The 12036-nt window shown below is 40.6% G+C and overlaps 1 protein-coding gene across 1 annotated transcript; it reads right to left on the bottom strand.

Moving 5' to 3' along the window:
• Positions 1–814: 814 nt before the first annotated feature.
• Positions 815–5492, bottom strand: LOC139159581 (collagen alpha-2(I) chain-like). The gene is made up of 3 exons (XM_070736889.1): positions 5393–5492; positions 3052–4988; positions 815–1084 (listed from the first exon to the last, which is right to left on the bottom strand). The coding sequence occupies exons 1-3, from the start codon at positions 5490–5492 to the stop codon at positions 815–817; spliced, it is 2307 nt and encodes a 768-aa protein (XP_070592990.1).
• Between the last annotated feature and the right edge of the window lie 6544 nt (positions 5493–12036).

The raw sequence follows: 12036 nt of genomic DNA, 5'->3' as shown, positions 1-12036 counted from the left end.
ATTACAGTTACCCTTTAAATTGTGTACTTCTTAAATTTTGCAGTGAAGTTCTGGATCCTAAAGTTGTTCATAGAAATGCAATTGTTTATGAAACATGCATGTAAAAAAGATGTCACTAATGAAAGGCAGGATGCTGTCGGCTGTATATGAATGCTTGCTTAGGATCAGTAGCATCTGGACAAAAACATGCAAGAATTCATAAAATCCAAAACGAAATATTTTTAAAGAACTTGAATGTCCCTATATCAGCTGTGCATATGATCTAGGCCAGGGGTCTCCAACCTTGGCAACTTTAAGACTTGTGGACTTTAACTCCCAGAACTCTGGGAGTTGAAGTCCACAAGTCTTAAAGTTGCCAAGATTGGAGACTCCTGATCTAGGCCGCTCATATAATTCCCATCAGGGTAGAAATTTTCATAACTCTCATTGGACAGTGAAGAACTTTTGTGTGCTGCCCCACTCACTCACTCTCTCTCTCTCACACACACACACACACACACACCTGTGGTTTAATGAGTTTATCAATCTTCCCCAGCAATTCTCTTCACCAAAATCCAGAACTGTCCCAATTAAGTCCAGCCATGAGTAGACAGAGTCCACAGAGCAATGGCCAAATAGTCCACAAAGCACTTGAAAGTTGGTCAAACAAAATAACTCCACCAGACAAATTTAAATCCACCAAGCAAAACCTAAATCCATACACAAGAGTGATTATAAGGCAAGAAAAGTTCAGGGTCTCCAATACACAATTTAATTCCAAATTCCATAGGGTCAATCCACAAGGAAGCAGGAATTATGACAACCAGACACAAAACTAGAAAACAAACACTTTGTTCCCAGCAACACCTCCATCCATCTGCTGTGATAAATAGCCAACCTCCTGTCCACCGCCTTGCATCAAAATCTTGATGTACCATCTTGCATCAAGATGTGCACCATCTTGCATAAAGATGCCAACTTCCTGTGCATTATCTTGCATCAAGACTACACCTCTTGAGTAGTCTGGCTGAATTTCTCCACTCCTACTTTTTCTCTGTCCGGAATGAAGTACAGAAGTCAGTTCCTCCTCCTCTTCATTGGTTGTCTGCCATGGCAAACTTTACTCAGCTGGAGTCTCAGCCAAATCCCTTCTGAACAGCTTTTCAGAACCATCAATCAACTCAGTTCCTGACATGCCAGGAATTGGCTCCTCCTCCTCTGAGTGAACATCTGAAGAGTATCTGGGGAGTCTTCCAAGGGGGGCATCACAATTGGGGAGTTCCCTCTCTTCTGGTTGACAGTAACTGTTCTCCATTGTCCTTTTAGCCTGAGCTACTGGCCACCCAGATGCTGGAGAAGCATCTAAAGTACTTTTCAGCCTCATATACAGTAGGCTTTTTATAAACACGAGTTTAATGAACATTTGAAAAGGCATCAGATGTATTCTTTAAATATGGTTTTAGTGTATTTTTGAAATAGCTCTATAATTTTGTTTTTTTTAAAAAGCAAGGCACCCAAGTATCAATCTAGTGCTGCCCAGGAGATGGATTTTAACTGGAAGGAGGAGCCAGGATGATCTGTGTGTCTGTTGCTGACTCTGGATGCATTACATGTTTTCTGCTACCTCCACTAAGTATAGATCTTTGTTAAGGAGTGTGCAGAACCCTTTAGTTATCAAGGACATGCACAGAAGAAAATGGGATTCCAGCAGATATCCAGGAGATATGAGTAATTATTCAGTCATACAAAGCAGATACATTAAAGTTTATAAAATAGTGTTGACATTTAGAAATAGCACAGTCAAGTTAAAAGGTCCAGTCATCTGCATTCAAATCAGTCAATATCTCTTAATACAATAACATTACAAGCCTGTCTTTGTCTTCCATATCAGACATACATTACAGCTTACAAATACATTAAACTACCATTGAACAGTACAAGTACAAGTAGTAGGGGTGAGTACAAGGGGCGAGTACAAGTGCACTAGAGTGCCTTCCGTCCCCTGTCCTATTGCTCTCCTATATCTCCTATACCTTTCTTCTATTCCTATATCTCTTCTTCTATTCTTTCATTGATATGTTCTATTACTATACCTTCTTTTCCATTATTTCTTAGATATATTTTACTATGAGTATCTCCTCTATGACCTTCATCATGTATTTTACTATGTGTATATAGATATAGACCCACTAAAACCCTCATTGTGTATTGCACAAAATCAATCAATCAATCAATAAAAATAAATAAAAAATAAAGTCCTACATGGCATTGGACCAGAGTACCTCCGGAACCGCCTGATACTTCACGAATCCCAGCGACCGATAAGGTCCCACAGAGTTGGCCTTCTCCGGGTCCCATCGACTAAACAATGTCGCTTGGCGGGCCCCAGGGGAAGAGCCTTCTCTGTGGCGGCCCCGGCCCTCTGGAATCAACTCCCCCTGGAGATTAGAACTGCCCCCACCCTCCCTGTCTTTCGTAAACTACTCAAGACTCACTTATACCACCAGGCATGGGGGAGTTGAGACACCCTTCCCCCAGGCTCTTTTATATTTTGTTTTATGTTTGGTATGAATGTGTTGTTTGGTTTTTTAAATATGATAGGGTTTTATATGTTTTTTAATATTAGATTTGTTCTACTATAATATTGTTTTTATTATTGTTGTGAGCTGCCCTGAGTCTTCGGAGAGGGGCGGCATACAAATCTAATTAATAATAATAATAATAATAATAATAATAATAATAATAATAATAAATAAATGAACACACTGAGCTTACAACATCACTCACAGTGAATCAGCAGAAAGAACAGAATGAGCAGAGAGAGAATCATGCTTTCTGAGAAAGAATGCAAGCGCGCCCGTGTTCTGGCAAGGTTTTTTGGTTCCACGCATGCGTGGAATTAAAAACCTTGCCATAACATGGGTAGACCTGTGTCTCTGTGCATGATTTTGCTACCTGCACGGGCACAGCAGCAAACACTCTGCTAAAACTCACAGGACCTCCAGAGCCGCAGAGGCAAGTGCGATTTGGCGTTCCGGCTAGTAGCCCACCCCTGCTTCCACCCCCACTTACATTGGATTGTCCAGCAAGACCTTCTGGATTGGATTGTCCAGCAAGACCTTCTGGATTGGATTGTCCAGCAAGACCTTCTGGAATGGATTGTCCAGCAGGACCTTCTGGATTGGATTGTCCAGCAGGACCTTCTGGATTGGATTGTCCAGCAAGACCTTCTGGATTGGATTGTCCAGCAAGACCTTCTGGATTGGATTGTCCAGCAAGACCTTCTGGAATGGATTGTCCAGCAGGACCTTCTGGATTGGATTGTCCAGCAAGACCTTCTGGATTGGATTGTCCAGCAAGACCTTCTGGATTGGATTGTCCAGCAAGACCTTCTGGATTGGATTGTCCAGCAGGACCTTCTGGATTGGATTGTCCAGCAAGACCTTCTGGATTGGATTGTCCAGCAAGACCTTCTGGAATGGATTGTCCAGCAGGACCTTCTGGATTGGATTGTCCAGCAAGACCTTCTGGATTGGATTGTCCAGCAAGACCTTCTGGATTGGATTGTCCAGCAAGACCTTCTGGATTGGATTGTCCAGCAAGACCTTCTGGAATGGATTGTCCAGCAGGACCTTCTGGATTGGATTGTCCAGCAAGACCTTCTGGATTGGATTGTCCAGCAAGACCTTCTGGATTGGATTGTCCAGCAAGACCTTCTGGATTGGATTGTCCAGCAGGACCTTCTGGATTGGATTGTCCAGCAAGACCTTCTGGATTGGATTGTCCAGCAAGACCTTCTGGAATGGATTGTCCAGCAGGACCTTCTGGATTGGATTGTCCAGCAAGACCTTCTGGATTGGATTGTCCAGCAGGACCTTCTGGATTGGATTGTCCAGCAAGACCTTCTGGATTGGATTGTCCAGCAAGACCTTCTGGAATGGATTGTCCAGCAGGACCTTCTGGATTGGATTGTCCAGCAAGACCTTCTGGATTGGATTGTCCAGCAAGACCTTCTGGATTGGATTGTCCAGCAAGACCTTCTGGATTGGATTGTCCAGCAAGACCTTCTGGAATGGATTGTCCAGCAAGACCTTCTGGATTGGATTGTCCAGCAAGAACTTCTGGATTGGATTGTCCAGCAAGACCTTCTGGATTGGATTGTCCAGCAAGACCTTCTGGATTGGATTGTCCAGCAGGACCTTCTGGATTGGATTGTCCAGCAAGACCTTCTGGATTGGATTGTCCAGCAAGACCTTCTGGAATGGATTGTCCAGCAGGACCTTCTGGATTGGATTGTCCAGCAAGACCTTCTGGATTGGATTGTCCAGCAAGACCTTCTGGATTGGATTGTCCAGCAAGACCTTCTGGATTGGATTGTCCAGCAAGACCTTCTGGAATGGATTGTCCAGCAGGACCTTCTGGATTGGATTGTCCAGCAAGACCTTCTGGATTGGATTGTCCAGCAAGACCTTCTGGATTGGATTGTCCAGCAGGACCTTCTGGATTGGATTGTCCAGCAAGACCTTCTGGAATGGATTGTCCAGCAGGACCTTCTGGATTGGATTGTCCAGCAAGACCTTCTGGATTGGATTGTCCAGCAGGACCTTCTGGATTGGATTGTCCAGCAAGACCTTCTGGATTGGATTGTCCAGCAAGACCTTCTGGAATGGATTGTCCAGCAGGACCTTCTGGATTGGATTGTCCAGCAAGACCTTCTGGATTGGATTGTCCAGCAAGACCTTCTGGATTGGATTGTCCAGCAAGACCTTCTGGATTGGATTGTCCAGCAAGACCTTCTGGAATGGATTGTCCAGCAAGACCTTCTGGATTGGATTGTCCAGCAAGACCTTCTGGATTGGATTGTCCAGCAAGACCTTCTGGATTGGATTGTCCAGCAAGACCTTCTGGATTGGATTGTCCAGCAAGACCTTCTGGATTGGATTGTCCAGCAAGACCTTCTGGAATGGATTGTCCAGCAAGACCTTCTGGATTGGATTGTCCAGCAAGACCTTCTTTTAAACATATAATGTGATATCAAACTCAAATGCATTGGACAGGCAGGGATGCAGCCTCAGGTTAGGATGAGGCGGACATGCTATCAGTTCTCCTCTGTTATTTGCCTGTCCATGCACATGAAAAAGAAATAATCATAATTATCTGAAAATTATCTAATTTTTTGAGCAATCACATATTGTAATTTGAAAGTTTTGGGGGGAAACAACAATCTCTCTGACACAGGACTTTCTTCAAAGAAAATGCCTACTCCAATTTCATGCATAGAAATAGTTATTTATCTTCCAATTAAAAATTAGCTTGATTTTCTTTTCTTTTTTTGCATTATAACAAAAGATGCAGACCTTCAGTTTGTGCCTTAATCAGTTCTATAGGTCTCCTCAAACATTTTCTTTTTTACTTGAACGTACCCCTTTAGTGTTTGTGATGCCTGTTTGCAGCTTTGCAGCTTCTTGTTCTGGATAAAAACAGCTTAATTTTTTCCTGTTTTTTCTTAGCATGCAAACACACACATACACACACTCACACACACACACACACACACACACACACAGAGACCAGTAAGAAAGATCAATCTGCCATCTCTACTTATTGTTTGGATGCTGGCCTCCGATAGGAAAGATAACACCTTCAGCATTTGATTCCAATTAACATTTTAGAGCAAGGAGAAATAATGAGATAATATTGGATTGCTAGCTTTCAGACCCTAGCAGATATAGCTTGAGTGAACATTGATCCTTTGAATATTTAAGAGACAGGGAAAGCTTTGCCAGTGGCCTATTGTTTTCTGAGGACTAAGAGAAGTGAAATATCAATAATCATATTCAGTCAAATCTAAACCAAATGGGTTTGTAGGATTCAACAAATAGGTATGATGATGAAACATCTGGTACACATACAGCTATTTATGTATGTGGTACATACATGGGTTTGTACATACAGATGTACAAAAGATAAATGGACATTCTGATAGTGAACATATTGTGGGAAGGAAGTAGGGGTACAATAGAAATCCAAATTTGATAGTGAGACATAATATGAATACATGTCAGCCAATGTGTTGTCTGTCTAGCTCTATGTTGTTTTGGATATAACATAGAGATAGACATTTGGGAGAGAATATGAGTACAGTGGTAACTCTACCTAAGAACGCCTCTACTTAAGAACTTTTCTAGATAAGTACCGGGTGTTCAAGATTTTTTTTGCCTCTTCTTAAGAACCATTTTCTACTTAAGTACCCGAGCCCGGAAAAATTGCCCAGGAAATTTGAGAGCGGCACAAAGGCCCAGCCAGTTTCCTGCCATTTCCCCCTTTAATCCCGGCCATCTCAGGCTTTTCTTGGCTGCCAGAGGAGCCTTTCGGTGGCACTTAAGGAGGCTTTGTCAGTCCAGAGCAAACAAAGCATTTTCATTTCTCTGGGCACTTGGACAGGGAATAAATCTCTGCCAGCGCCCAGAGAAAAGAAACGCTCCCTTCGCTCTGGGCAACCCAGAGCAAATAGAGTGTCTTCCTTTTTCTGGGCGCTTTGAGAGGGAATAAACCACTTTGCTGTGGTGATTCCCTCACACTGCCTCCCATACATCTGGCGCGAGGTTGCCTCCCAGAGCATCTGGGTGTGGAAAGGCAAAAAGGGGCACTTCGCCCCGGCTGGATCAATTCGGCTTCAGCCAAACCGATGTGAAGGAAAGGCGCCAGCTACAAAGCAAGCAAGCGAAGAGAGGAGCCCTTCAGCATCGGAAGGAAGGGGAAGCAGGTAGCAGCAGCAGCCGAAGCCTTTCGGTCAAAGAAGCGGGAGGTTTCCCCCCTCTCGCCCACCTGGGTTTCTCTCTCTGGTGCAGTGTATGAGAGGCAGGCTCGCGCCGAGTGTATGAGAGTGCTTACTCCTCCTCACCGCCTCAGTCCCTGTTTTTTTTTTAAGCCTTAAAGTTTTGATAAAATTTTGGATTTTTTAAATTTCTCTCACTGCACCTTCTATCCTCAGCAGCGACCTCCTCTTCTTCCTCTTCCTCCTCCCACCTAAACTCCGAGCTTTTATTTCTTTCCTAATGGGTTTGCATGCATTATTTGCCTTTGCATTGATTCCTATAGGAAAAATTGCTTCTACTTACAAACTTTTCTATTTAAGAACCTGGTCACAGAACAAATTAAGTTTTTAAGTAGAGGTTCCACTGTAACTAGTATTCAATTTACACTATGTCATAATTTAAGAGAGATTTTTTTATAAAATGATATATTGTTTGTATATGATATCAGAAATGCACAAAGGTATTTCAAATTAGTATTGGAAATGCGAAAAAAATGAGGAGACATTTTATCATGCATGGTGAACTTGTGAGAAAGCCAAGAAATTGTATAACGATGCAAAGGATCTTAAAGATTAATATTGCTAGAAGACTAAAACTTTTTTATTGGGAACGTATAGATAATGAATTAGAAAAGTCACGGTAGGTTGATATTAAATACAGTACTCGCAGGAGGATCATTGAATGCACAATAATGGAAGAATAATTAAATTCCCAGTGTGGAGAAATGTATTGTAAAAAGAATTTTTCGAAATGATGAAAGTGAGCTGTTGGTCAGAGAACAAACAGCAATATTTTTGACAGACTGGAAGTCTGACAAGGACCTTTTGCTGAAAGAAGGAAAAAAGAGATAATTTATGAATCTGAAGATTAAGAAAAGTGTTGAGTTAATAAATGAGTGGAAATATTGCCAAAATATTTAATAGGGAGGAGCAATAAGTTAGTGATTATCTGTTGTAAAGAAAGTCAGAAGTCATTTACATATTTCCTAATTTTAGTTCTATTTTTCTGTTCTTGCATTTTTTCTCTTCTTTCCCTCCTCTCCTGCCTTTTATATTTTTTTTGTATAAAAATATACTGTTAGACTTTTTGTATAAAAGTATAAATTCTAAAAAAGATAATGAGTCTCATGAATGCTTAGCTCTTTAGAAAAATTGTACTTTGAAAACAGGTGGTAAAATGTCTTATTGAAAAGTTTGGGTGGAAGCCAGGATTAAAAGTGTAAACTAATTAATGTGTAATTATTGTTTTTTCAAGTTGTTCTGACTTCAAATTAAATTTGGTCTTTTAAAGTTCCCTCTCAAGTATGTTGTTTCTTATATATACTTTGGAGAAGTATTAAGAAACAAAAAGATGAAAATGTCTTGAGAAATGTCCTCTTTGTCCCTTCATAGCCTAGTCCAGGGGTAGGCAAAGTTGACTCTTTTATGACTTGTGGACTTCAACTCCCAGAATTCCGGAGCCAATCATGCTATCTTGGGAATTCTGGGAGCTGAAGTCCACATGTCATAGAAGAGCCAACTTTGCCTATCCTTGGCCTAGTCCATCACTCCATTGCCCTATGACTGAGAGCCCCTTGGTATCTCCTGCCTGTTCTTAGCTAAAACTGGAAATCTTAGTCAAAGTTCTGTGAGGCTGAAATTGTCAGTTTACCGTACAATTATTCTAGATTGTAAGGAAGAGGCACTTATGGCTGATTTGTTTGTGATGTAACTTTGAATTTTGATGGTGTAGAATTTGCTACATTTTGTTCGTTTTGCCAGGTATTGCATATTAACTTGGTAAATGCCACTAACACTTAATTGAGCAATTGACACATCTTTCCATTGAGCAATTGACACATTTTTCCATTCCAGTCACAAAAAGTGTGAATGTTTTTTTATTAAGGGGTTATTAAATGTGGTTCTTTAAATTGTTTTGTTGTACCCCATCCAGAGTCCTTTAGGCGGCATATAAATTGGATAAATGAATGAATGAATGAATGAATGAATGAATGAATGAATGAATGAATGAATGAATGAATGCATTCTGTATGCATTGCTGGAAATATCTTGATTCCCCCTCTTAGTCCGAATTGGCAAGATGATTAAATTCTGTGCATTAAAGGAGCAGCTGAACGGTTAATATATAAGCCCATTGCTATCAAGAGGAGCAAGCTACTATCCCCAACTGCTGTAAGGAATAATCAGGGTCTTTTCTTCAAATGTTTGACATAGTCTTGCAGAATAAGCATTGCGAGCGAATTATACTGACCTTTAACGATACCCTCATACTATAACATCAGTAGTTAAAATAATAAATGTCAAGAACTCATATTTAGAGCAAATAATGTATGGAAGGCATACTACACCTAGTTCTCGGTTAACAATGGCAATTGAGACAGGAACTACCATTACTAAATGATGCAATCACATGGCTGTAATGCTTAGCAACAACAATTCCAGCACACCCCACTTGTCATGATTAAGCAAATCCCATGCTGTTGTTAAGGATGGACATCAAGTGGTCACTATTTGAGATCTCCTTGTTTCCCCATTGTTTTTGCTTATTGGCCTGGGGCAAAAATGTTCCCAAATGGTGACCAATTGATGGTGGGACACTGCAATGTCATAATCATGATCCAAGTATCAAGTGCCTGAATCATAACCACATGACCATGGAGACATCCAACAACTTGATAAAGCCACACTTAGAATGTTGCATTGGATTTTGGTCACCACGATGTTGAGACTCTAGAAAGAGTACAGAGAAGAGCAACAAAGATGATTAGGGGACTGGAGGCTAAATCATATGAAGAACGGTTGCAGGAACTGGCTATGTCTAATTTAATGAAAAGAATGACTAGGAAAGACATAATAGCAGTGCTCTAATATCTCAGGGGTTGCCATAAAGAAGTGGGAGTCAGGCTATTCTCCAAAGCACAAGAAGCAATGGGTGGAAACTAATCAAGGAGAGAAGCAACTTAGAACTAAGGAGAACTTTCCTGACTGATCAATCAATCTATGGAATTTCTTGCCTCCAGAAGTTATGAATGCTCCAACCATGGAAGTTTTCAAGATGATGTTGGATAACCATTTGTCTAAAGTGGTATAGGGTTTCCTTCCTAAGCAGGGGGTTGGATTAGAAGACCTCCAAGGTCCCTTCCAACTCTGTTATTGTATTCTAACCATAATGCTGAGGATGGGTCACAGATACTGCTCATTCAAAGCTATTGCAAGTTTGAATGATTGCTGAACGTGTGGACCACCTGTAACTAGTTAACATACAACATACAGTTCCTCCATCCTCTTTTCCTCTTTTATTTTTAACTCTCTCTTTTAACTGACATTCCAGCAAAATTCAAATTCAAACTCCTTTCACCTTCCTTTTTTTTCTGTCACCCAGTTTTTCCCTAATGACTTTCCAACACTTGAAACGAGCACAACTAATAGTGGTACTATTAAAAGCAGAATACAGTACAGTACTTGAAATGCATTATTCCAATAGCCGTGAATCTTTGTGAATTTTTTCACACAAAGTAATTGGCCACAAATCCGTAACACTTTTTAATACCATTCACATGATTTCCTTTCTGAAATTATTTGTAAATTCACTTCTTTCTTCTCCCTTTTAATTTTTTTTTTACAATGTTGCTATTCATGCGCAAACCGTTTACTTGTCAATGAAATGAAGGCCATGACATCTTAAATAACTCACCTTACTTATCACCCACCAGGCCCTCTGTTTTGCCTTTTGGAAATTTAGATTCCGGAAGGAAGTTACATGGGTCACTGCATATATTTCAGCATTATCTTAATTTCCAAAAATTTTGGGGGGGGGTGTCTCAATGGCCCCAAAAGAAAAGAGAAGCTGAGCAACAGTAGACTCCAGAAGGGCAAAATTAGAAGTTACAGACTTTAATTTCTGGGAATTGGTTATTTTTATAATTACCCACACCTGCTTGGCAATCATTTTGTGACTCCCAACCAATCCTGATAACTGAATGCAAGCATACTTAGAAACATAGAAACATAGAAGTCTGAAGGCAGAAAAAGACCTCATGGTCCATCTAGTCTGCCCTTATACTATTTCCTGTATTTTATCTTAGGATGGATATATGTTTATCCCAGGCATGTTTAAATTCAGTTACTGTGGATTTATCTACCACGTCTACTGGAAGTTTGTTCTAAGGATCTACTACTATTTCAGTAAAATAATATTTCCTCATGTTGCTTTTGATCTTTCCCCCAACTAACTTCAGATTGTGTTCCCTTGTTCTTGTGTTCACTTACCTATTAAAAACACTTCCCTCCTGGACCTTATTTAACCCTTTAACATATTTAAATGTTTTGATCATGTCCCCCCTTTTCCTTCTGTCCTCCAGACTATACAGATTGAGTTCATTAAGTCTTTCCTGATACGTTTTATGTTTAAGACCTTCCACCATTCTTGTAGCCCGTCTACTTTCTCTCTCTCTCGCTCTCTCTCTCTTCCTCCCCTCTCCCTCCTTCCTTCTCTCTCTCTCTGATTTCAACTCCCAGAATTCCCCAACTAGCCATGCTCTAAACCAGTGTTTTTCAACCAGTGTGCCGTGAAACAAGCTCAGAGAAAGAAAGCAAGAGAGAGAGAAAGAAAGAAAGAGAAAGCAAGAAAGCAAGAGAGAGAGAGAAAGCAAAAGAGAGAAAGAGCGAATGAGAGAGAAAGAACAAGAGAGAGAGAAAGAAAGCAAGAGAGAGAGAGAAAGAGAGGGAGGGAAGGAGAGAGAGAGAAAGACATAAAGGGAGGTAGGAAGGGAGAGAGAAAGAGAGCAAAAAAGAGGAAGGAAGAGAAAGAAAGAGGGATGGAGAGAGAGAATGAAAAAGGAAGGAAGGGAGAGAAAGAGAGAGAGAGAAAGAGAGCAAAAGGGAGGAAGAGAGAGAGAATTTTTTGTCCAAACTTTTTTTAGCCGCCCCCCCCCCCCCCGCTCAATGTGCCCCAGGGTTTCGTAAATGTAAAAAATGTGCCGCGGCTCAAAAAAGGTTGAAAATCACTGCTCTAAACCAATGGGAGTTCAGTATAGTGTTTTTGCTCTAACATACAAGAAATGTGGAGACAGTAACACGTGCCATTTGGCATAATCTGGAAAATATTGGACTGCAGAGATGTATAGATGGACATTGAAAATAAAAGATAAAGGAGATACAGACAGAATACTATTCAACATAGAACAGGGTTTATCAATGGTTAGAGATAAGAGTTTGAAGTTAAATGAAGAAATTTTATA

This window comes from Erythrolamprus reginae, chromosome 2 (assembly GCF_031021105.1).
Source record: "Erythrolamprus reginae isolate rEryReg1 chromosome 2, rEryReg1.hap1, whole genome shotgun sequence".
In the NCBI taxonomy this organism is placed as follows: Eukaryota; Metazoa; Chordata; class Lepidosauria; order Squamata; family Dipsadidae; genus Erythrolamprus; species Erythrolamprus reginae.
This window is presented reverse-complemented; position numbering and strand designations above follow the sequence as displayed.